This window comes from Phlebotomus papatasi, chromosome 1 (genome assembly GCF_024763615.1).
Source record: "Phlebotomus papatasi isolate M1 chromosome 1, Ppap_2.1, whole genome shotgun sequence".
In the NCBI taxonomy this organism is placed as follows: domain Eukaryota; kingdom Metazoa; phylum Arthropoda; class Insecta; order Diptera; family Psychodidae; genus Phlebotomus; species Phlebotomus papatasi.
The window spans coordinates 20,488,371-20,513,787 of NC_077222.1; the positions used below are offsets into that span (position 1 = coordinate 20,488,371).

General features: G+C 37.2%; 3 protein-coding genes across 6 annotated transcripts in view; 1 reads left to right on the forward strand and 2 right to left on the reverse strand.

Annotated features, from left to right (window-relative positions):
• LOC129798163 (nucleolysin TIAR-like) overlaps window positions 1–7,208 on the reverse strand; it is a 28,112-nt gene extending 20,904 nt beyond the window's left edge. The window contains exon 1 of one of the 2 annotated variants that reach the window (XM_055841166.1): window positions 5,744–7,208. In XM_055841166.1, the coding sequence (XP_055697141.1) occupies window positions 5,744–6,688 (945 nt within the window). In that variant the 5' untranslated portion in view covers window positions 6,689–7,208. The remainder of the gene's footprint in view (window positions 1–5,743) is intronic. The other variant, XM_055841167.1, reaches the window with a different exon arrangement.
• A 3,824-nt stretch (window positions 7,209–11,032) lies between these two features.
• Window positions 11,033–18,845, forward strand: LOC129798164 (DNA polymerase iota). 3 transcript variants are annotated; one of them, XM_055841170.1, is made up of 4 exons: window positions 11,033–11,228; window positions 11,370–13,027; window positions 17,552–17,709; window positions 18,317–18,845. In XM_055841170.1, the coding sequence occupies exons 1-3, from the start codon at window positions 11,207–11,209 to the stop codon at window positions 17,696–17,698; spliced, it is 1,827 nt and encodes a 608-aa protein (XP_055697145.1). In that variant the 5' UTR covers window positions 11,033–11,206; the 3' UTR covers window positions 17,699–17,709; window positions 18,317–18,845. The 3 variants fall into 3 exon arrangements, with proteins under 3 accessions (XP_055697145.1, XP_055697144.1, XP_055697143.1); XM_055841169.1 differs by having other exon boundaries at window positions 11,050–11,228; window positions 11,367–13,027; XM_055841168.1 differs by having other exon boundaries at window positions 11,050–11,228; window positions 11,367–13,027; window positions 17,552–18,845.
• Window positions 17,778–25,362, reverse strand: LOC129798167 (WD repeat-containing protein 37). The gene is made up of 3 exons (XM_055841173.1): window positions 25,013–25,362; window positions 23,834–24,942; window positions 17,778–18,486 (listed from the first exon to the last, which is right to left on the reverse strand). Exons 1-3 carry the CDS (start codon window positions 25,185–25,187, stop codon window positions 18,355–18,357), a joined length of 1,416 nt encoding a protein of 471 aa, XP_055697148.1. The 5' UTR covers window positions 25,188–25,362; the 3' UTR covers window positions 17,778–18,354.
• Between the last annotated feature and the right edge of the window lie 55 nt (window positions 25,363–25,417).

The window sequence follows — 25,417 nt, forward strand, 5'->3', positions numbered from 1 at the left end:
AGACATCTGAATATTATTATTCCAATTTTAAATTAACAAAATACACCCAAATTTATTATATTTCAGAATATGTATTTTGTTGTCAATAAAATAGAACTAAAAATTTAATAGTGATGGTAAAGTGTCACTTCCTTTGCAAAATGCTCGAACTCGTAACTCAGATGATCTCGTCTCAAATATCTCAAAAGTATTTTGGCATCATTTACCGTTTACTGGTTCTCTACCGATTTAAACCGATTCATAAACCACTAAAAATATTCCCCGAATACCACTAAAAAATAATTTTCAGACAAAAATTACTTATCGCTTTATAACCGGTTTACAACCGATTTGACCCAATGGGTTATTCATAAGCAAATATAGGTTCGAGTTTCCAATCCCGATTCCCTGAAAAAAAAATGTATGGGTTCCCTGAGTTCCCCGCGAGTTCTCTATACAAAAATACATGAGTTCCTCTGGTTCTCTGAAAAATGTATGGGTTCCCCAGATTCCCTGAAAACGTATATGGATTCTCCGTGGGTTCCCTGCTCCGATTGGCTCGAGAATTCCCCTAAATGAATTACCTCTGGATTTAAACTGATCTAAATCACTCAAAATACTGTGCAAAATACACTTAAGGAGTAATACAATTGAATTTCGGATAAAAATTAGTTATCGGTTATAAACCGGTTCATGGCCGTTTCATAACCGGATCAGATTTCACACGAACTCTAAGGGCCTTGACAGACATGAGGATTAGCCGAGAGACAGCATAGCGTAAATATATTATAAATAATGGTTAAAGTGCATTTCCATCATTTGTAAATATGTCTAGGGCATAAGACTTTTCCAACGAGCCTAATAACGTCTTCACTGAGAAAAAAAAGAGGGTGCGATTAACTTTTTTTCCTCATAACTTTAACACTTTTTAGGTGTAAAAATATATAAACATTTTTTAATGTTAATTTTACACCTTTTTAAGGGTAAAATTAACATGAAAAAGGGTTAATTTAACCCCTAATACACCTAAAAAGGGTAATATTTACACCGATTTCGGATCAATAATGCAGGGTAAATTAACATTTCCGGAATGTTATTTTAACTTTTTCGGATTTCTCTCAGTGTTCAGACCTAAGGCTTAGCTATAATTGCTCTAATTTCTTATCAATCACATTTTTTTTTTGGAAAAATTTAACTTTGGATTGGATTATTAAAGATAAATGACCCATTAAGTTTTCATAAAGCAATGAAATTGCTCGCTGTTTAGGATTTCCAGGCCTTCGGGAACTGGGCTAAACCTCTAGTCTGAAAACCGCTTATCCTGATAACTTTTAGTCGAGAAATATACTCTCTAGAGCCTTTCAAACCTTGAAAAATCGTTATTATAGGAATGATCCAACGGTATTTACGTTCGAGCAAAGGTATTTTAATAAAAAAAACAAAATCCAAATGGATTTATTCTATCCAGATAAGTTTAGAAAAGATTTAGACAAATTATTACTCAAAAACCGTTTTTGGAATTAGACCTTCAGATGAATTTTTCACAGAATCGTTTTTTGGCAAAATACTTATATTTGCATTTTATTGATTATTACGGAAATTACAAGTATCCTTTTGAGGATCTTTGGACTTTACTTGGTAAATGATATATCCCTGTATACTTTGACATGCTAAACAGGACTAGCGAAGATCATCAATAAATGGTAAAATTAATGAAAGTCTTATGGACAGAAAAATGCAAAGTCATCCCCTGAGTGCAAAGTCACCCACAACGATGGTACTCATAGTTATATGATAGTTTAAGTTCAAGTTAAGAAAGTTGAAATAAATAAATCCAAATGATCCAAACCAAGCACATAATATGTATTTAAATCTTCATCAATAAAGTGATCGAACACAAAATTCGAACTAAAAATAAGTAAACAAAAGCTAAAACTAAAATTGATTTTAATCTACTTTGTTATAACGAAATTATATGCGCTATTATATTCCAGCTCAAAGCCTTAAAACCTGTTGATCTCCTTTAATCCAAAAAATCTTTTTTTTTTTTGTTTTTTTTTAGTTGAAATTGAGGGAGTTAGCTAAGATCATAAGGATGTCATATGACAATTTTTTAAACTTCTTGTATGATTTTTTTGGGTATGAAAAAAATGTTAGCAAAACAGCTGCCGCGTTTCTCACTTTAGACCAAAACCGAAAAACCAAAACTGGAGCAAAATTGTATGAAATTGGGTTTTAAATATAGTCCTTCAACCACCATATCCGGAAGACTAGGATACAACACACGCTAGAAAGTCTTACCCGGAGAGATGACTAGCCGACTAGCAATTTTACTCCAAGGATGGACTAAAATCTGAAATTATGGTCTATTTTGGAGTTTTCGAAAGTCTCCTTATTAGACGGGATAAAAAAAAAATTGGACAACGCAGAAAACGCAATAATCGACTTTTATCGGAGTTTTCTTGGTAATAAAATCGAATTTTTCTAATAACATTTTTTTTCTTACTCATCCCACTGAGTTATTTGTTAAATTATCAAAAATGTTTCTATAGAACTAGATAGGTAATTAATATAAATTGATATAGCCTGCTCGTATTTTTTTAAACAACTGAGACAAGGTCATGTTTTTTCTTTATTTTTTTTTATTTTTTTTTACTTTTATCTTCTCGGTGAATTTTTCTTATTAAACTCAGACAATAAATGAACGACCTAAACTTGCAATTTCAATGCGCTGACATCACAGTCTATGCAACTTTTGAGAAAAATAAAAACAAACTAGAGTTTTCGTAAATATAATTTTGAAATTATATTTTTTCTAGATTTCTGCTATGTTCATTAACATTTTTTTGGCTCTTTTGATGGCAATTGATAGGTCTTAAAAATGTCTGCAATATTTTTTTTAATACAAAAGAGAGCAGATTTAACAATTTAAGGTCCTTGACACACTTAGGACTTAAGCCGAGAGACGGCTTAGTGGAAAATGATAGAAATGTGGTTTAACCATTATTTCGATTATAATTACGCTAAACCGTCTCTCGGCTAATCTTCAAGTCTGTCAAGGCCCTATAATGCTGTCTACACACTACAAGCAATTTTCGTAAAAAATTGCCTTTTTAAAAAAAATCTGACTTTTCTGTCTACAATGATAGGGAAAATTTTCTTTAAAAAGGCATTTTTTAAAGAAATTTCTACTAGTGTGTAGAGGTCATGGACAGATGATGATATGATGAATATTAACAGAAAGTAGGGGAAACAAAATATCTCCAGTCTCTAGTTTGCAAAAGGCGTCTTTTAATTTGATTCAAAGTCCAGAAAATCTGCAAGTGATTGTGATCAAACCTAAAAATCCGTTTTTGATTTTTTTTACATAAAGGCGTCTACACATTGGGAGCAATTTTCGTCAAAAATTGCGTTTTTGACAGAAATTTGACGTTTCCCCCTACAATGCTGCAGGGAATTTCCTTCAAAAAAGCAATTTTTGACAAAAATTGCTCCCAATGTGTAGAGGTCATAAGGAAGATTTCGTTAAAGGTGTAGGGGTCATTAGACACCTTTTATGTTAAAAAAAATTCATGAAATCAAAATTCACACACCTTTCTTCTTTGAACGTTTTGCTAAAGTCTAATCCCTCTTTTTATGGCTCGAACGCATCTTTTAGATCAGGAAAATTTCATGAAGTCGAAATTCGAATCTCTTTCTCACACGCGTTGCATATGTCTATCTCGTTCTTTCACAATCACTCTTCTTCTTTTTTTAGACATCAAAACAAATTCAATTATATCAATTGAATTTAAAGAGCAAATGAATAAGATAAACTTATGCAGAATGTGAGCAAGAAAGGAATGTGATTTCATGAAATTTTCCTGATCTAAAAAGTGTGCCAGGGCCATTACTACCTTCAGAACATTCCAAATTCGTAAGATTTTCCTCTTTACGACAAGAAGCGCTGTCATGCAATATCATTCAAATAATTATATTATTTTGAAATATAATATTTCTGATTTCATCTAATAGATTTTGATGATAATAAAGGCTCAAATGGGAAATCTGTCAAAATACTGAAACAGGAAATCTGTCTTCTCCTTCTTTTTCACTTCAACATTTAGCGATTTTATGATTTTTTTTTTGTTTCCCTCTTAGCTATCCCTTTATCCAAGAACTTAGGCTGTCTAAAGGCCTATTTTTATCGATATCGTATGTTTAAAATCCATAAAAAAATTAATACATCCATAGAAAAGAGTAACTATCAAATTTTAGCCCGCTTGCAATTTCGGCCATAAAATTTCGGCCAATTTTGGCCTTTGTTTCTCAAATATACATGAACTTTAAGATTTTGCGCACACTAGAGGTCATACAATGCAAAAAAAAGTAGCTTCGATGAACGAGATGATGTCAAAAAGACTGGAACAATTCCAGAAGAGAAGGAAACTATGAGAAACTAGATGTCCGAAATATTATCCAAAACTATGTCTATATATTATTTTTTATTAATTTTTACATATATTAAGAATGATTTCAGAGAAAACAAAAACGATAAACTATTTACAAAGTTCCAAGAACCACTTTAGAAAATATAAAAAAAGACAATTGTATTAAATATATTGCATTTCAAACTTAAGGCTTTGGGGCTTGCATGCGAGTATGCCGAAATTTGGTACACTTACCCTATCAAAATCATTAATCAGTAAAATCTTTTTTTTTGTCGATTAGTCAGATAAAAAACAATAAAAAACAAAAGTTTTCTCTGTGATACTCTAAAGGACTTCTATGGATTTTAAGGTAACTACTCCACTGCTGCTAATTTGTCTCACTTCATTTTTTTAATTTGTTTTATTATCCTTTAAAATTAGTAAAAGTTATAGGGTAAGGGCTTATAATTTTGGACAGTCTGCTTAAAAGCATCGATGTTCCAAGTTTGAAATGCGATATTTTCAATAGTAAACTATCCAAAAATTATGAGCCTTTCCTCTATTTTACTTCTTTTCAGTAAATTTAAAGAGCTACTTTAACATTTATCAACCTATTTGACCAACTTTGACCGTTCTTGACAGGTTTTAGGATTATCTACTACTTCTCAAAACTTTGCGAGTTAGACATTTGACCACCAGGGGTCGTTGCTGCCGTATTTAGCCTGCCTAAGGGCGTTTTTTTCGCGGCGAAAATAATTTTCAATTCCTTGATTCCTAATCAACCGATAAAGATAATTTCTCCTGTCAGAATTTTGACTTTGAATTTAGGTCATCGACTTCGAAAACTACAAGTGAAACAAGTTACTGGATAACTTTTTTTTCTCTGCAAAAAACATGTGAACGAGGGTTGTTTGAATTCAATTCACAAACTACTCGGTATGAATACTAAATACTAATAATTCAAAATCAATGAATTATATTGCAATTTCCAGTGTTTTGGAGATAGCACCCTCTCACAGTCACTATTTTGTTTATCATTCTGGTCTTGATCTCTGTTGAGAGTCCACGAAATAAAAAAGCATAAACACAATCATGCATCAAAGTGAGGTTTTTAATCATCGACGCGATGCTGTTTTTTTTGGACATCATCAGCCGATGCGAGCGAAAGAGCAAGAGCAAGAGTTCGATGACACCTTTTCCTCTAATATACACCAACATAATGCTTTTTGGTGTTTATATATATATATATTTATTGGGGGATACTGAGTGAGAGAGAACGGTAAATTGGTCCAATTTTTGGGCATGGATTTTTTTAGCATGCGGAAAAAGGGGGAAGAAGAAAAGAGATTACTCACCGGTTGGTACCAGTAGCCCATTTGCTGATAGGAATAGGGATACTGTGCTCCCTGTGGCTGCACCGGTTGACTCTGATTTGATGGCTGGGCATTGCTGGTGGTATCTCCACCATTCTCCTTGCCCCAGAAACACTTGACGGGCTGTCCGTTGATGTCGGTGTTGTGAGTGGCTTCGATGGCATGCGTTGCGGCTTCCTTTGTGGTGAATTTGATGAAGGCATAGCCCTTATCCTTGAACACCCTCACATCCTGAATGGCGCCAAATTGGCCAAAGTGCTTGTGCACCAGCTCCTCGCTGATCACATTGGCTGCAAAGCCTCCACAGTACACCGTGGCATTTGTTGGACTGGTCTGATTGTAAATCTCTTCGTACGATGGCTTACCACCCTTGATACCCTTGCTCGTTTCACGCGGTGGTGGTGGTTTACGGGTGCTCCAATTGGTACGAATTGACCTAGAGCCCAGCCACTGTCCATTCATCGACTGAATGGCATTCTCCGCTTCAGCCTTCTTCACGAACGACACAAAGGCATATCCCTTGGATTTCAGTGTTTGCGGATCGCGCACAATGCGACAATTGGAGATTTCTCCAAAGGGTGCAAAAGCCTCCCTCAGGGTCTCTGTCTCAATTTCCGGACTCAAATCCCCAACGAAAATATGATGATGGGAACTAGTGTCAGCTTTTGGCTGATTTCCCGGACTCGTGGCCCAATTAACTTTCATCTCCTTGTCCAGGAAGAGTCTCTTATTCATGGCGGTCAGTGCTGTGGACGCTGATTGGTGATTGGTAAATTCAATGAATGCATAGGGATCATTGCCAGGTTCCCTAATTATCTTGCAATTCTTCACCATGCCAATCTGTGCAAAGAGCGACCATAGCAATTCCTCAGACACAGAATTGTCCAAGTTGCCCACATACAGGGTCTTGGGCTGTGACTCGTCCATCTTCCTTTTCCACGCGAACACCAACAGAAAAAAAAAAACCTCCAAAGCTCACTCACTCACCCAAAAAAAAAGCTTCTCCACTCTGGGCTGCAGAGATGCACCAGCTGCAGTACCACCACTTTGGGGCGGGAGGGATGACACAGAGTTCCGGGATGGGGGAGGATATCACCAATTTAGCACGAGAAATGCGTGAGGAAATGGCAAAAAAAAAAGTACGCCCGTGCTTTCGCCGACCCCAACACACACATACACTGTCTCACTCTCCACTGGAGAAGCGCACCCAAAAAGTGTCCAGAAAGATCTTCTCACAGCGCACAGGGAATTGTCTCTGACCCACAAATAACTATACCACGCACTTGTTCAACACCTTGGGCATCCAATTGAGCACTTTTCAGCACCTATTTACACCTATTTTTGCAAGAAATTCCCACATAAAGATCACTAGGCGTCTATGACATGACATCTGACATTGCCAAGTTTAGTAATGGCGGACACGATGCTAGCGCCACCACCCCAGCCGCACACATATTCAGCGCGTCTCCCGGCTGGCCAACTCTGCAATTCAGCACAATTTTTTTCAAAGATCTTTCTGTTGAAAACGATTAGGGTTGATAGAACACCTGTTCGGCAAGGAACACTTGTTGGCATTTTCAAAAAAATAGGTGAGATTATTAAGAATCTCACCTAATATTTAACACTTTACAACCCGAGCCAAAAAATCACGTAAAATACCACACTAGCTTAAAATGCCAGTGCAGATATTCTCAACAAAAAAGCATTTTTACAATAGTTTTTGGTTCCGTAAGACTTCTACAGCGGTTCTAGGACTCATAAATTCATTTTCCAATAAATATGTTTCCATTTTCTTGTAATTTTTATATAAATTTTATGAAAATTGACAAAAGAATGCCAAAGTAAATTTTTATAGATTCTCGTAGCTTGCAAATTTCATTTTAATTTCATTTTTCCTAGTAATTTGGCAAGGATTTTAGGACCAATATCAATATATTTTCCTGTAAAATTTTCAATAGTTTGCGTTTCTTTAAAAGAGCCGAATTAGCGAGAGTCTACTGTATCGAAATTTATTTAACTTATCTAATGGGGTCTACACACTAGTAGAATTTTTTTTAAAAAATGCCTTTTTAAAGAAAATTTAAAGAAACGTCAGAATTTTTTAAAAAAGGCATTTTTTAAAAAAAATTCTACTACAGTGCTGTCTCGCTATATGCACAGTTTGGGTACTTTTTTTGACAGTTCTTTCTCTGAATATGCACAACTTTTTTTGAAATTCTCAACGGTTTTTTTCTTTCTTTTAATAAATTATCATTTTTTTATTGTTCTAGAATTTCCCGTGTTATTTTAAATAAAATATGAGACAGAAAAAATAAAATTAAGAAAATTAAAAACAAGAAAAATTAGTTACGAAGAAAATAATTTTCTTTAGTACTTTGTCAAAATGTAAACAAATTGGTTTTGAATGCAACCGACACAAAAGCTGTGCATATAGAGAGTGTGCATATAGAGAGACAGCACTGTAATGTGTAGACGACATAACGGAGTTATCACACTAGAAAATTTCACATTAAAGTTAAAGTGAAAAGTTGCTCATTAACTCTTCTAGAACCACTGGAAATCGCTGATTTAGTCAGGACACATTGTTAGAATTGCTCAATGTCATGATGGCACACGGGTTGTCAGATGAGTGTTTTTGTTTTTGAAGCATTTCAGTCGTTTGAGCGAAAATGTGAGATTTTAGTGAAAAAGAGGAAGTTTCCCTCCTGTACGCTACTTTTATGTCGTGCAAAAGGACCCGCTAAGAGAGAAGAAGGATGATGTGAGCGAGAGATTGGCTCGTAACGTGACCTTCACATGGTGTCATTGAAATTCTCTGGATCGATTTTTTTTTGGATATAATAATTTTCTCCGGATGACTTTGGAGGAATTTAAAGAGCTGCTTCAAATCGTAGGGCTTTATTTTCAAAAAAAAAAAAGACTATGAAAATAAGGGAACCAATATCACACAAATCCCGACTGAGGTGTGAGTTCTGGCGATTGATGACTCAATTTGTCGCAAACGGTCTGAAAACCATCAGATCGGCTGCCTCTATTTTTGTATTCCCGGCAGTTGTAGTCCCAAATGATGGATTCCTGATGCACAGCCTCAATTAATTCGGCCACCATCTCATTTGACCACGAAATCCTAGATGTTTATGAAGGAATATAAAATGTAGATCGAACACATTTTTGTTTAGCTTTTTTTTTGTTACTTATCCTCTTCACCGATCTTTTTCAATGTCTTTTGTCCTTTCTCCACCTAGTGCGCGATAAATAGTAGGTATTACCGTGGTATCACACTAGAGAATTTCACATTAAATTTTTAATGTGATTCACATTTATTTTTGCTGATATGTGTCCTAATGTGCTGATTAAATCTCACAATACGAATTATAACAACGGATTTCCTATTTAAAGAATATTTATTATTGTATTGATTAGAACAGACATAGACATATGCTTATTAAAAGTCGTGTAGTATCGGAAATTTTGTGATGATAGTTCTAATGGAAATTGCAGATAGACGTGCTGGTAACACTAATCCCGCTTATTCACGGTGCCATGATGAATACTTTTGCGCCAAAAACACATAATAGAAAGAAAAACTCTTATAAAAATAAATTGTCTTCTTGATATCTTTCTCGAAAGACGGATATCTGTGCACTAAACACCCTTTTACTTGAATCTTGCGGAAATATGAAGAAATTTAAAGAAAATATCATTTCAAATGACAAGCTTCCTAAATCACGCACAATTCAACTCGAGAGAGAGATAGAGACACAAATAAATTTTTTTTCTATTTTATCCTTATTATCAGGTCTTGTATCTTCTCGTAATACTTACTTTAGCATTCCTTATTAATCAAAATAGTTTTGTAGAAAAGGGTTCTTCTCAAACATATCCTGAATTTTGGGATAAGATACTTCTAACCACATTTTATACCTCTCTTTAACTTACCTCCTTTTTTCTCCATGGTGTTTTCATACTAGAAGCAATTTTCGTCAAAAATTGCCTTTTTTAAATCTGACATTTCTGCCTACAAAGATAGGGAAAACTTTCTTTAAAAAGGCATTTTTTAAAGAAATTTCTCATAGTGTGTAGAGGCCATTATAGTAAATTCTCGCTAATTGGGTTTTTTTTTAGATCGAGTTACTTTCTAATTCTGGCAGCAGTTACATTTGAAAAAAGTTTGTTTTCATTTTTCATGTTTGATTTTGATTACCAAAATAAAGCAAATATACTTAAATTTGCCATGGTTTGTCTTACTCATGATGTGATTTTATTTATTATTTTATTATTCAGTAATTTAAAGCACTTCATTTATTCTAAGAGATATTTTAGAACAGCTATAAATAAATGAACTTTAAAAAAGTTTTATATAATCACGCTCTTTAATTTAATTGGATTCTCCAATGGTATCACTGTGTTCAGTTCCCCTGTTTCTGTAGTTTTCTAAGTTAATATTAATTGTTAATAGTTCTTTTGTAATTGTAATTAGTCATTGTGTAGATTGTTATTTAACAATCTCAATCTATATATGTATTTATACCACAAAAAGTTCTTAAAAGTCGGATATTTGTTTATTTATTCCGAAATTTTGCATATTTGTTTTCAATATTGTTTGAAACTTTCATGTGATGCCACTATTGGAATCGTTTTCCCTCAAATTAAATACCTTTGTTAAAGGATATGAATCCAATAAAACTGACCTAATCGATCTAATAGGAGAAATCTGTTCATTTTTTACACATTCCTTCACATCTTTTCTGCAAATACTTCTAAAACTGCGAACGTTGAGAAAGTCAAAAATCTCTCATCAACCAAAAAAGAAAAAAATCAATATCTTATTAATTACAGATTAAAATATCATATTAAAACATTTATTTTAATCCTTTTTATCAGTAATTGTGTGAATAAAGTTATTATTTTAATACCCAAAATACCGGTATAAAACAACAATTCGTACCGTATATGAATTGCGAAAATGAGTAATCACATTTCCTTGTACATATCGTCCGCTGGGTTGTTTATTCAGCGCGTCAAAATGGCTGTCATGGAGAATCCCTGTAAAGAACCTGTTAATGTGTGGAGCATTATTGGATATGTCTGTACTTGATGCAAAGATTTCCATGATTATTTCACAATTTTCTTCAATAAACATAGTAAGATATGAAAAGAAAATTGCTTAATTTGGCTAAATTTGCGACTTTTGTTGCATTTATTGCGCTGACATGAAGGAGGGAAGAAAAATAGGTACGGGGGTTGGATATTGTCTATGGATTGAGGGGACATGTCTGAAGAGAATTCTTTGGGAAGGGAGTGTAGTTTGCTTTGTTGGGTGATTTCGACGTATTGTTTGTGGCTCTGTTTCGTATTTCATCATAGCCATTTCTTCCTGCTGCAGATTTTCCTGGGCAGTTGGCAAGCGAGGACGGCGATTATGTTGATCAGCTTGGCGTCCCAATGGTGATTTCACACACTCGAGGTAAGGTTGGATTTGGTGTCGTCATGAGGGATTTCCCCCTTTGGCACGCACACAAACGCGCGGTAGACAAAAGAAAGTTTCGCGTTGGGAGTTGGGACTTGGGATGTTTTCCCTGACGTTGTGTTTGTTTTGTGGCAGCAGCAATGGACAGGATGGAAGTGACTGAGACACATGCCAGAGTCATCATTCACATCGACATTGACTGCTTCTATGCACAAGTGGAGGAGCTTCGACAGCCAGAACTCAAGGGGAAGCCACTGGGCATCCAGCAGAAGAACATCGTCGTGACGTGCAATTATCCGGCCAGGGAGTTTGGCGTGGACAAGTTGATGCTGGTGACGGATGCCCTGAAACGCTGTCCGGACTTGGTTCTGGTGCGCGGGGAAGATCTTACGCCGTACAGACAGATGAGCACGAGGATCTTTGAGGTTCTGCAGAGATTTACACCGTGCGTGGAGAAGTTGGGCATGGATGAGAATTACATGGATGTGACGCGTCAGATTGAGTACAGATTGGGCAGTATGACGATGGCTGATGATCCGGAAGTTGTGGGCTGTGTTTGTCCCGAGGGTGAATTGCTGCCCTCGTGTCCATGTGGCTGTGATAGGCGCCTTGCGGCGGGCAGTGCGATGGCCAAGGAGATCCGTGATGCCCTCTACACGGAATTGGGCATCACCAGCTGCGCAGGAATTGCTCATAACAAACTCCTGGCCAAATTGGTGGGCAGTGTCAATAAGCCAAACAATCAGACAGTATTGGTGCCCCACTGTGCCCCCACATTCCTCGGGGATCTGCAAACGGTTCGAAAAGTGACAGGAGTTGGGCAGAAAACCGAATCTTTGCTGGCAGAAATTGGCATCCGGACAGTGAGAGATCTCCAGGATGCCGAAATGGAACGATTGCAGAGAAAATTTGGCCAGGAGACAGCCAGTAAATTGAAAGATTTGAGCCTGGGCCGAGACAATATGCCCGTAAGGCCGTCCGGAAAGCCCAAATCGATCGGCCTGGAGGATTCCTGTCGGTCCATTTCGGTGAAGCAAGATGTCGAGGAGAAGTTCAGTGTCTTGCTGGTCAGGCTAGTGAATCAGGTGATGGACGACGGACGTATTCCCATCGCCATCAAGATGACCCTGAGGAAATTTGATCCGGCCAAGAAGACCAGTCACAGGGAAACCAAGCAAGCCAACATCCTTCCATCCCTCTTCAAGCTCCGCCCCGATGGGAAGCTCCATCTCATCGAGGGTGGCCACGATAAACTCCTGAGGATCATCATGAGACTCTTTGAGCGACTAATCGATCTCCGGCAACCATTCAATATCACCCTCCTGGGCCTGGCCTTCTCAAAGTTCCAGGAACGCAAATTCGGCTCATGTTCCATTGCCAATTTTCTCATCAAAAAGTCCGACCTGGAGGTGCAATCTGTGACGAGTTTGACCAGCGACGGGGTCACAATTTCGCCACCGAGTCGAGACACATTCCCGCGCTATGTCAATGCATCGCCCGTGGCGATGGAAAATGACGCCTTCTCGGACACTTCTGTGGCTTCGGATGTGTCGTCGGAGCCGGAATTGGAGCCATCGCCCAAGAAGACACGCATTGGCTTGTTGATTCCCAAGAGGCCTTGCCATCCCCGGCACGAATCAATGGACACGTCGTCGCCCAGCAAACTGAGAGTGGCCGATCTGAGGCTGAATTCCCTCGACTCTCCACCGAGCTCTCTTGCGGACACCAATCTTCCGGCCAGTCCCAGTACCCCGGATGTTGAGCAGCAGCCACTTCCCAATTGCGTCGATCCACAGGTGAGTCACTATTTTAATTTTTGTGCATTCCCCACGCCTACTTGATTATTCCAATTACAATGCACATTTGTCGCTTGCATCAACAAACATCATAACATCACAATTTAAGATTTTATGAAGTGAATGTTAAAAAGGTTTTTTTTCGATAAAAGTTTATTTATTAATTTTAAAATTCATTATATTATTTAAAGTAGACTCTCGCGAATTCGGCTCTTTTAAGAACGGGCTACTTTCTAATTCGTGCAGCAGTTAAATTCGAAAAAAATTTGTTGACATTTTTCAAGTTTGATTATGATTATCGAATGAAGCAAATATGCATAAATTTGCCATGGTTTGTCTTAGTTATGACGTGTTTTGCATTTTTAAAAGGTGTTCATGAAATTTACAATAAACATGAGTATGTTAAATTAATTTGAGTATGCAGATGAAAAAACAATCGTTGCATTTCAAACAGTTTGATGCCCGAATTTCCGTTTAATTCGGGTGACATTTCGGTCTCAAATGCCGGAATTTAAGAGAGTCTACTGTATTATTTTTAAAATTAAATTAAAAATTTGAGGTTAAAGTTATGGTTTACAATTCGATGCCAATTGCGTCAATCTTTTTGATAAAATGCACAAGAATTCATCAAAAAGAGATGACAAAGCGTCCCAGCTTTGCGGAATGCTCGAACTCGTGAAATAGAGCTACCGGTTTACAGTAGAACTCCGCTATAGGCCATCGCTCTATAGTCCACAATTTATCGACCGTTGATTCCAAAACACTGATTTTAACCCTTTAACGGCGAGACACTTTTTACGGATTGAAAATCAAAAATAAAAATTAAACTGAAAAACATAATCAATGATAAGCCTTACATTTAACATCGGAAAGTCCAACAGAGTCTGATTCGGTGTATTTTGTGCTTCTATGAACGATAGGGACAAAAATAGCCGAAAAATTTATGTAATTTTTTTGACAATACCAATGAATATTATTTTTCGCTTTAATGAAAAATATTACGTATGAGTAGGGGGAGGTTTTGTACTTTCGAACACAAAAATGATGTTCAAGTACAGTGATTTTTTCTGACTTCCATGCAAACCGTATGGATTCTCCAACTATGCCAAAAAAATGTCTTACTTATAAGGTTCATAATCCCATCAAACAAAATCCCAGGAAATCCTTAGATTTTCCTCCAAAGGAAAATGAAAATTTATTGGCGATTTGTGCGATAGATCAATCAAGCTTCCATCTGCACACACGATTCACGCCATGTGCGATCGATGAATCTGAGTCAAGTTTGTGAATTTTGTTCCACCCACAAAAAGTGCCTGTTCAGCCTAAAAGATTTTTACATAAATCTAATTCCTAATAACCCTTCTACCCTCTGTGATAGTAGTTTTTCAGAAAAGTGATATTAATTCTGCACAATCGTATGAAATAATGCACAGCAAAATTACAGTTTTGGACCTGTTTTTATTTTTTGTTTCCTGAAACTAGGAAAAAAGGATTAGACTCTCAATTTTTTCAGGAAAGATGGGATTTCAGTCTAGCTATTACAATATATAGCCATATGTGAGATTCATAAAGGAATATGGGAGAAATATGAAGTGTCTGAAGGTAGCGTATGTGCGAACGATCAAAGCCTCCCCCTATAAGGGGTCAAAAACATAATTTTCAAAGGCCATATCTGCGATTCTAATTGTCAGAATTTGAAAAAAATAGTGTTTTAGAAATCTCTCGTTAAATACAGTAGACTCTCTCAAATTCGGCCATTTGGGACCGAAATGTCATCCGAATTAGAGAGAAATTCGGGCAACAAAGTTTTTGAAATGCAACGATTTTTCTATTCATCTTCACACTCATTAGGTTAACTTACTCATATTTATCGTAAATGTCATAAAAATCTCTTAATAATGCAAAATCACTTCATAACTAAGTCAAACAAATGCAAATTTAAGCATATTTCCTTCATTTAATTGCCAAGATCAAACTTGAAAAATGTCAACAAACTTTTTTCAAATTTAACTGCTGCCCGAATCAAAAAGTATCCCGATCTTAAAAGAGCCGAATTAGCGAGAGTCTACTGTACTACAATTCTTTTGACATCCCAATTTCATTCCATTTAATCGAAGTCTTTTTGAAAATTCAATTACGAATATTTCGAAAACTAGGCGATGCTTTTTCTTTAAATTTTAGTATGTTGTAGCTAGCGTCGAAACCTATTCAATGGTGGGTCACACTACTCCCTCGATGTTCTCTGACCTGGCTATGAATTCTACGATGCGTGAGTTTTTCACGTAATTTTTACATCGTTTTCTGTAAGCGTTTGGTGAAGCTTTCACAAAAAGTGTCTCGTGAAACACTTACAGCAGAACATACCCACTGAGCTATAATCGTAAACCTGACTGCCATTTCGCTTACTCTTATTCACATATGAGCTCCATCTCTTTTTCGTTTTCAGCTCTTACTATGTTTGCTCCTTCCGTCTTTCTCTATCACAAATTTTTCGTTATATTTACTTATACTTGCTTCTTGATATTTTTGCGTTCAATTTGTAGCCTTACAACAGAGGTGCGCAAGAATCGTTTAAAACCAAACAAACGTCAAATGAATTGTGTAAGTCAATGGTCAAAACGCTACCAGAGCAAACTTATTTGGACGTTTATTCGGTTTCAAACGGTTCTTGCACACCTCTGCTTTACAAGACGGTGAAAAACTATTTCTCAATTACTAACAGGAGGCGCTTCGATCAAGGATCGAACCGAGGGCCTCTGCGTCACAAAGTCAACACTTTGCCCATTGAGTTACCGAGCTCCCTGTTCCTGTTCTCCAATAGCGTCTTGGCTAAATGAAAACTGACACATTTTAGCATTCGAAGGCACTTTAAAATTTGAACGGGAATATTTTAACCACCAAACGGACGATAGCTGTAGATTTTGTTTTAGCTTTGCAACCGATTTTTGAATATCCTTTCTCTTGGGCAAACGCCAGCTGTGAACGCTCGGCTTAAATTTAGAACATGAAATCTTCAATTTTGATATTTAAATTCGGTCTCAGAAATAAGGAGTTTAAATCTGTGACTTTTTGAAATCGATCATCTCGATACATACTTACCAACGCTGCGAATAAATTAAAACGTAGTGTTTATATAATTATCGTTCTATTTTAAACTCAAACGGTTTTTTTTTTATTTTCTTTAATGCCCAATGCACAATAATTTTGTTTTGTAAATATGTTTTTGAAACTGCCTCTGAAAGTGAGCGAGATGACTAGATCTAGTTCTCACTGAAATGTGAAAAACATGTTTACAAAACAAAAGTTATTATTCGTTGGAAATAGTCCGTATAATGTCCAACGCACATAACTTTTGTTTTATGAAGATATTTTTGACATTTCAGTGAGAGTAATGACCAGCGCACAATAACTTTTGTCTGTAAGCATGTTTTCAAAATTTCCCATGAGAATGAGCGAGAAGACTAGATCTAGATTTCACTCACTCTCATTGAAATGTCAAAAACATGTTTACTAAACAAAAGTTATTTTGCGTTGTGCATAATGCCAAACGCACAATAATCTGTGTTTTGTAAACATTGTTTTGACATTTCAATGAGAATGAATGAAACAGAGATCTAGTCATCTCGCTCTCTCTCACACGAAAATTTGAAAACACGTTTACAAACAAAATTTATTGTGCGTTGGGAATAATACCTAGCCCACAATAACTTTTGTTTGTAAATATGTTTCTAAAATTTTCTATGAGAGTAAGTGAGATGACTAGATTTAGATCTCACTCACTCTTATTGAAATGTCAAAAACATATTTACAAAACAAAAATTATTGTGCGTTGGGCATAAATGAAATGCAGATCTAGTTATCTCGCTCTCTCTCACAGGAAAATTTGAAAACATGTTTACAAACAAGTGCACTGGTCATTAGGATTAATGTATACATGTATAGGTGCTTTTACTAGCCTCTGTTAATAATAATAAATATTCCAAATTTAATTTAAGAAAAATAAAAATGCCCGACTGTGGCATCCTAAGTTCAAGATTTTTTTAAGGAAATCCTGAAACAGAAATTAGGGTTTCCAATACGGGATCCCGGGATTCCGAAAATCCCGGAACTCTGAAAATCCCGGGATCCCGAAAATGCCGAGCCTTCGCAAATCCCGGGATTCTGAAAATCTCGGGATACCGAAAATTCCGGGATCTCGAAAATCCCAGAACTCAGAAAATAGAAAATTCCAAGATCCCGAAAATCCCGGGATCCCGAAAATCTCGGGACCTCAAAAATCCCGGGATCCCGAAGATCCCGGGATCGCGAATGGTTGTTAATACCGGGATTCCGAAAACCGGGATTCTAAAATCCAAGATTTTCGGGATCCCGGGATCCCGAAATTCGGGATTAGTGAAATATTTAAATCCCGGGATCCCAAAATTTAAAAAATCCCGGGATTTTGGAAATCCTAACAGAAACCTGAAATAAAATTGCGTCGCGCTGTTTAGGAAAAGTCATTGAAATCAATTTGTTGTTCAATAGGTTTTCAAGGCACTTCCACCGGACGTTCAGGGTGAATTAATTGCAACATGGACTAATCCCGCCGCAGCTCCAGCGACATCCTCCTCCACCAAAAGCACCTGCAGCACCGGAAATACCCTCCATAGATACTTTATCACCAACAAATAGGAGTCTCACACGTACGACACTTTTTGTACCACTTTTCTTTTTAATGTATTTCAATCGAGCTCTCCACATCCTTCATCTATTTCTTTCTTACATTCCTGGGGAACCCTGGAGACTTTCCATTCCAAGAGTTTTCCCACCAAATAAAATTTCCTTCCTTTTCACTGCTAAAGTATTTTTTTTAGACATTGATTTCTCTTTTTTTGGATTTTCTTTTAATAGTTAATACTTAAAATGTAGGGAGGATTCTTATTCTTTTTTTTCTTGTTCAACAGTAACATTTTGCATTTTAAATAGATAAAAATTCTTGAAGTATAACAACAATAAAAACCTTTTTTTTTTTGTTAGAAAGTCGAAAGAGTAGAAAAAGAAAACAAAAAAATGTACAATGAATTATCCCCTTTTTCCCTACCAATTCACCACTTTCATTCTTTTTTTCACTACACTAATTTTTCTTTTTTTTTTACTAATATGTAATTCTCTTTGTGTTTTGAATATTTGTTGTTTTTTTTGTAATTATTTGAGACGAGAAAAAGACATGAAGGCAGAAAAAGTGAGATTTCTCTTGTTTTTTTTTCTCCTGTTCATTTTTGCCAACAACTCCCTTCAAAAATGATCTAGAATTGATTTTTTTTGGGGAGTTTTGAGCATCATCCTCTCTACGTGCTCTCCTTGGGCAGACTGATGGCCCAGCCAAGGACACGGCGATCGAAGCCACAGGAGTAGAGATTGCAACTCGTATTTGGTTCCTCAGGTGCCCAGCAAACGGATGACACCATTCGCCGATGACCCTGCAAAAGGGAACAGAAAGGATACCAAAAGGGCACAATCATCATTTGCGGGATCAACTAGGAGATTCGGCACGTTGCACAGCCAGCAAAAATCTCACGGCATTCACACGTTACAAAAAAAAAGCCACAAAAACCAGATGGTATCATCAACTTTATGCATTTCATTCTGTTTTTAATCTCACAACATTTTTTTCTCCTTTTTTTATGTTGTTTAATTTTTTGATAATTGATTTTTTTTAAGATGTAGGTTTCACAATTTTTTACATTGTAGAATAATATATATATCAACAATTGTAGATGTGTTGTAAAGAGCAAGAAGATTAATATAAAATCGAAATAAAGGTAATTGGTTTCAAAAATTCAATGATTTTTTAATTAATTTATAAATTTTTACTGAATTGATAAATCAACGACGAAGAACGGAAAGAGCAGGGAGGTATCGTTGCTCCCTCACAGGATAATTTGGCAGGGGGTAAATAAATCTGCCCCTCACGGTTCACTTTGGGTGACGATCAGCGCGATCTTGGAGGCTGATCGTCGCGATCAGCGCGGTCTTGCAAATTGATTGTCGAGATCAGTGCATCCTGGAGACTGATCGTCGCGATCAGTGCGACCTTTAAGACTGATCGTCACGATCAGTGAGACCTTTAAGACTGATCGTCGCGATCAGTGTGATCCTGGAGAGTGATTACGCGATCAGCGCGGTCTTAGTTAGAGACTGATCGTCGCTATCAGTGCAATTTTGGAGACTGATTGCCCGATCAGCACGGTCTTGGAGACTGGTCGTCGCGATCAGTGCGATCCTGGAGACTGATTGTGCGATCAATACGATTTTCTAGACTGATTGCGGAATCAGTGCGGTCTTGGAGATTGATTGCACGATCTTGGAGACTTTTCGTCAAGATCTTCGTGACTGATTTTTGCGATCAGTGCGATTCTGGAGACTGATTGCGCGATCAACACGATTTTCTAGACTGATTTCGAAATCAGTGCGGTCTTGGAGACTGATTGCACGATCTTGGAGACATTTCGTCAAGATCTTCGTGACTGATTTTTGCGATCAGTGCAATCTTGGAGACTGATTGCGCGATCAGTGCGATTCTGGAGATTGATCGTCGAAATCAGTGCGATCCTGGAGACTGATTGCGCGATCAACACAATTTTCTAGACTAGACTGATTGCGAAATCTACACGATCTTGGAGACTGATCTGCAAACAGCGCAATCTTGGAGACTGATCGCGTGATCTTGGAGGCAGATCGGCGCGAAATACCGATCTGCCACTCACGGTTCACTCGCTAGCCATACTTGTTCACCCCTTGTACTTTGGGCTTTTCAAAAAACGCAAATCTAATAATAACTTTAAATGGATTTTTGGAAGAACTCTAAAAGAAACCTTTTGATAAATTTTCCTTGAAGAAACCTACCAAGAGCATTCAGGCAGGACACTTATAAAGTTCCTCACTCACATTCATTAAAAAAAATTGAAAACCGTTTTAGCATTGAGTTTTTGAAAGAAACTTTGCAGAAACGACTTTAACCCAGTTCTTACCATGGTATTATACATCATACGGAAATTGAGTAATTTTAGATGTTTCATTGCTGGGCAATTTTTATCCGAATTGCTGTCGGGAATAGATTTTTAGTAGCTTTATTTCTTCAATTACTTGGGAAAAATAGTGCGACAGAGATGAAAATACATTTTGTTATTGTTTTCTTGCTTCGCGGAGTCATGCAAAATTTTTGCTCAAAATGGCGGACGAAAAATTCGATATCCCGTTGAGTTTGTTAAAATTGGCCTCTTTCCTCTTTCCTGATTTCAATTCTAGTTGCCAATTTATTTTCTTGGATAGTTACTCTATCAAAAGTAATAGAGTTTGTAATGGCTCCGGCACACCTTTTAGATCAGGAAAATTTCATAAATTCGAATTTAGAATCTTTTCTTTTCTTACATGCTTTGCATAAGTATACAGTACTGTCTCTCTATATGCACAGCTTTTGTGGCGGTTGCATTCAAAATCAATTTGTTTACATTTTGGAAAAGTAATAAAAAAAATTATATTCTTTGTAACTAATTTTTCTTGTTTTTAATTTTCTTAATTTTATTTTTTCTGTCTCATATTATTTTAAAATAACACGGGAAATTCTAGAACAATAAAAAGATGATAATTTATTAAAAGAAAGAAAAAAAAACCGTTGGGAATTTCAAAAAAAGTTGTGCATATTCAGAGAGAGAACTGTCAAAAAAAGTGCCCAAACTGTGCATATAGAGAGACAGCACTATGTATTTCATTCTTTCGCACTCCAAATTCGATTGAGGTAAATTGAATTTGTTGTGATGTTAAAAAGAAGAAGAAGAGTGTGAAGGAATGAGATAGTCACATGCAAAACGTGTGAGAAGGAAGAATATTCGAATTTCGACTTGATGAAATTTTCCCGACCTAAAAGCTGTGCCAGAGCCATTATGAATTAAATCACAGAATTTAAATTCAGTGACCGTAAAGACGTGTGTTTGACAGGGGCTCTCCGCGCCCCCATAATTGGGTAAAAAAAATTTCTTTTCAAAAAATTCATCTACTAATCTGTAGAAAACTAATCCCAAAATATGAACATTCTATCTCAAGTATTTTTGGTGCACTGACTGAATGGGTTAAAGCTCTCTAAAAAGCATTCTCTATTCAATTTTTGATCCAATTTCCGGCATTTTTTTTTTTCAAGAAAAAGCCTTTGACCAGTTGAGTTCGAATCTCAGGAGAGCTTTTTCGAAAAAGTGATTCTAGTGATATTGCCAGTAAATTCTGGCAATATCCGGAATTCTGTAATTTTCGGGGCATTGTCACGCGTGAGTTCGAAACCTGACAATACCATTCGAGCTTTTTTTGTCATATCATATGAGTTCGAAAATGCAATTTATTGATTTTTTAATGAAATCCCTTTACTTGATGATTTTATGAAAATACAGCACGTCTTGGTTGATTTATTTAACTAAATTTATTATCATTTGAATTACCAGAAATCTCAAATATGTGATTTCTGACAATGCCACGTGAGTTGAAATGGCAATGTCACGCCTAGAGAATCGCATTTTCGAAAAAGCTCTCCTAAGATTCGAACCCAATTTGTCATATGGCATTGCCAGAGCGTTACAGAATTCCTTACCAGTAGGGGAATTCTGTAACAGTATGGCAATGTCATATGGCAAATTTAATTTTTTTTGTGCAGTTAATTCAAACGAATTTATCGAAAGTCCAATGAATATCAATTACAAAGAGCTTCATAGAACTCCATGGAATGGTCATTTGATGCTTATTTAGCCTTAATGTTGTCCTGTAGGGGAATTCTGTAATTTTCATGGCATTGTCAAGCGTGAGTTCGAAACCTGACAAGGCCATTCGAGCTTTTTTTTGTCATATCATATGAGTTCGAAAATGCAATTTATTGAATTTTTAATGAAATCCCTTTACTTATGATTTTATGAAAATACAGTACGTCTTGATTGATTTATTTAACTAAATTCATTGTCATATGAATTGCCAGAAATCTCAAATAGGGTAAGTATGCCAAATTTCGGCATAGTTGCATGCAAGCGTCAAAGTCTCAAGTTTGAAATGTAATATTTTAAATACAAATTAAGTTTTTTATTCTTTCTTTTGTAAGATTGTTGCTTGGAATATTGTAAAGAGTTTACCATCTTTATTTACTTTAAAATCATTTTTAATACATTTTAAAATGAAGAAAAATATAAACATAATTTTGGTGCCCTATCTCGACCACCTTCATTCTCATAGTTCCTTGCCCTTTGGGAATTCTTCCAATATCTTTTTCACATCATCTCGTTTGTCGAAGCTACATTTTTTGTTATTCATTTGCATTGTATAATCTCTGGAGTATGTAAAATCTAAAAGTTCATGAAAATTCGAGGAAGAAAAAAGGTGGCCGAAATTGCAAGCTGGCCGGAATTTGGCACACTTACCCTATGTGACTTCTGACAATGCCACGTGAGTTGAAATGGCAATGTCACGACTACAGAATCGCATCTTCGAAAAAGCTCTCATAAGATTCGAACCCAATTTGTCATATGGCATAGCCAGAGCGTTACAGAATTCCCCTCCTGCTCTCGAATTTAACCTCGAAAATTTGTCATATGACATTGTCATTTGATTAGAGAATTCCCTTACAGGACATTGTCAGAAATCACATATTTGTGTGCCAAATTCAAATGACAAATTCTTTCCGTACAGAAGTAGATCTTGAAAAATTCGAAAATCTATTTGAAGATCCAAAAAAGAGACTTTCTTACTTTCGCAAAGTGGCGGAAGTTACATCCTGTTCGAATTTCGAAGTGCTCAAGTGTCAAAATGTGACGGTCTTCTTATTGTTGTGAGGAAAAAACAGAACAACGACGTTTACTGTTCTTGTCTCAGTATTTAATTACTCCATAATCACTCAGTTACTCTTTTTCCAGCTTTTTAGCGTGATATTTGATAAATTTTCTCCACCTTGTTCGAAAATTTAGTATGAAAATTCGAAATTGAATTTGAATTCTTCGAACTTCAACGATTTTTTGTGCAAATAGAGTTCCATTTACCTTTCATCCAAGACACTATTGGAGAATCAAAATCTACTTGTGTTGGGCTGTTTTTGGATCTTCAAATAGATTTTCGAATTTTTCAAGATTTACTTCTGTACGGAAAGAATACAGTGCTGTCTCTCTATATGCACACTCTCTATGCACAGCTTTTGTGTCGGTTTTGTGTCAATTTGTTTACATTTTGACAAAGTAATAAAGAAATTATTTTCTTGGTAACTCATTTTTCTTGTTTTTAATTTTCTTAATTTTATTTTTTTCTGTCTCATATTATATTTAAAATAACACGGAAAATTCTAGAACAATAAAAAATGATAATCTATTAAAAGAAAGAAAAAAAACCGTTGGGAATTTCAAAAAAAGTTGTGCATAATTCAGAGAGAACTGTCAAAAAAGTACCCAAACTGTGCATATGTGACTTATTCTGACAATGTCACGTGAGCTGAAATGGCAATGTCACGGCTACAGAATCGCATCTTCGAAAAAGCTCTCCTGATTCGAACCCAAGACATTGTCATTTTATTAGAGAATTCCCTTACAGGACATTGTCAGAAATCATATATTTGTGATTTCTGCCAAATTCAAATGACAAATTGGCAAGATGTTCTCCATATGAGTCATCCCTTGTTTTGGATTTTTAAAGTTCAATCTTATCAAAAGTCTTTTAATGCAGACAAAGATAAGGAAATAAAATCCGTGATTTTTGCATTTACTGTGCGCTTGGGGCAAAGGGTGAGGAAGGAAAGAAGGGATTACTAACCTGTCGACTAGTTCTGGGCAATCTGGCCACTCGCTGCCCATTGAGATCAAAGAGACGGATGTGGCGATTGTCGTGGGGAATGGCAATGACCCCGGTGGGCGAAACACCCAACCTGTTGACTGCCGAATCGGTCCTGATGGTCGTCAGGGCTGATCTCATGTTACGCAACTCCCAAACCTTCACGGTACGATCGTCTGACCCGGAGACTACTTTGTCGTCTCGCGTGAAGACGGTCGACGTGACACTCTCCGTGTGCCCCTGGAATACAGAAACTGCCGGAATCTGCTCCCGGAAGTCCCACAGCCGGAATGTGCTGTCCCTGGAGGCAGTGACCACCAGCCTCTGAGTCTGATGGGCACACGCATGAGTGAGTTCATGATCGTGTCCAGTGAGTGGCTGCAAGGGTTCCCGTGTCTCTACATCCCAGAGAATTGCGCTCCTATCCCAACTGGCTGTGATAATCTGATCTCCACCTGGGAGCCAGTCAGCAGCCACAATGACCGAGGTGTGACCACCTGGTCCGGAAAATTCACAAACCGGCGTTCTAAGTACATCAACCCTATCCCTTTCCTCTACTGGCTCCTCGTCTTCCTCCAATTCCTCCTCCGAGGAATGTCCCTTGCGCGTGGGAACTTCCCAATTGACAGCAGCCTGCCAGATATGGGCTGTCCCATCTCCACTGCCCGTGAGGACCAAATCTCTGTTCTGGTGGAATTTCAGGGAGTTGACTGAGCCCCCATGACCCTGATACTGCAAGAGGCATCGACCACTGTCTACGCCCCAGATGCAGGCAGTATGGTCAGCTGATGCTGTACCAATGATGGGCTGCCCAGTCTTTGCCCCAACCTGCCATACACCATCCTTGTGCCCACAGTAATCCCTCACGATGCTACAAACGACACTTTGAGCCTTGAAACTCGACACAATCCGACTGGTCTGAGCCCGCAGCTTGTGACTGGCTTTGACCTTCCCACCTGCCACAACCCCAAACTTTGCCTTGAGACTCTTCCCCGTGGCCAATTCACTGTCCATCATCTCACCCGCTGGACTCCGTTCAGCTCCCACGACATCCCCACCCCTGGCCCCCATTGCATCCAATTTCTCCTGCACTGCAAGGCAAGACAATCAATCATGACCCTCCTCATCAATAAACCAATGCGGTCCCCCAAGGACACTCACAGCTCAGGTTCTCCAGGTACAGCCCCTCGAACTCCTTCTCGATCTGCGAGAAGAGTTGATGCAGTCGTGCCCTGAAGGGGGCATCGTCTGTGGGTAGGATGTCTTCAGCCAGACTCGACAGCCTGGGACTCCGTTTGGCCTTCACGCCAGTCTTACTTGTATTTTCAAAGGGCATTTTTCCACACTTTTTTCACTCACTCTCAAATTACTTTTTCACTTCTACAAGATTTTTCCCACAACTTTTCCACTTTCACACTGCATTCTCCATGGAATTTTTCACCTTCCACACAATTCACTTCACACAATCACTTTTTCCTCTTTTACCACACCAAAAAATTGGTGAAAATTGCAAATTTTCCTTAGAATTTGTTTTTTCGTCACTCTTCGTCCATTTTTTCCTGACAG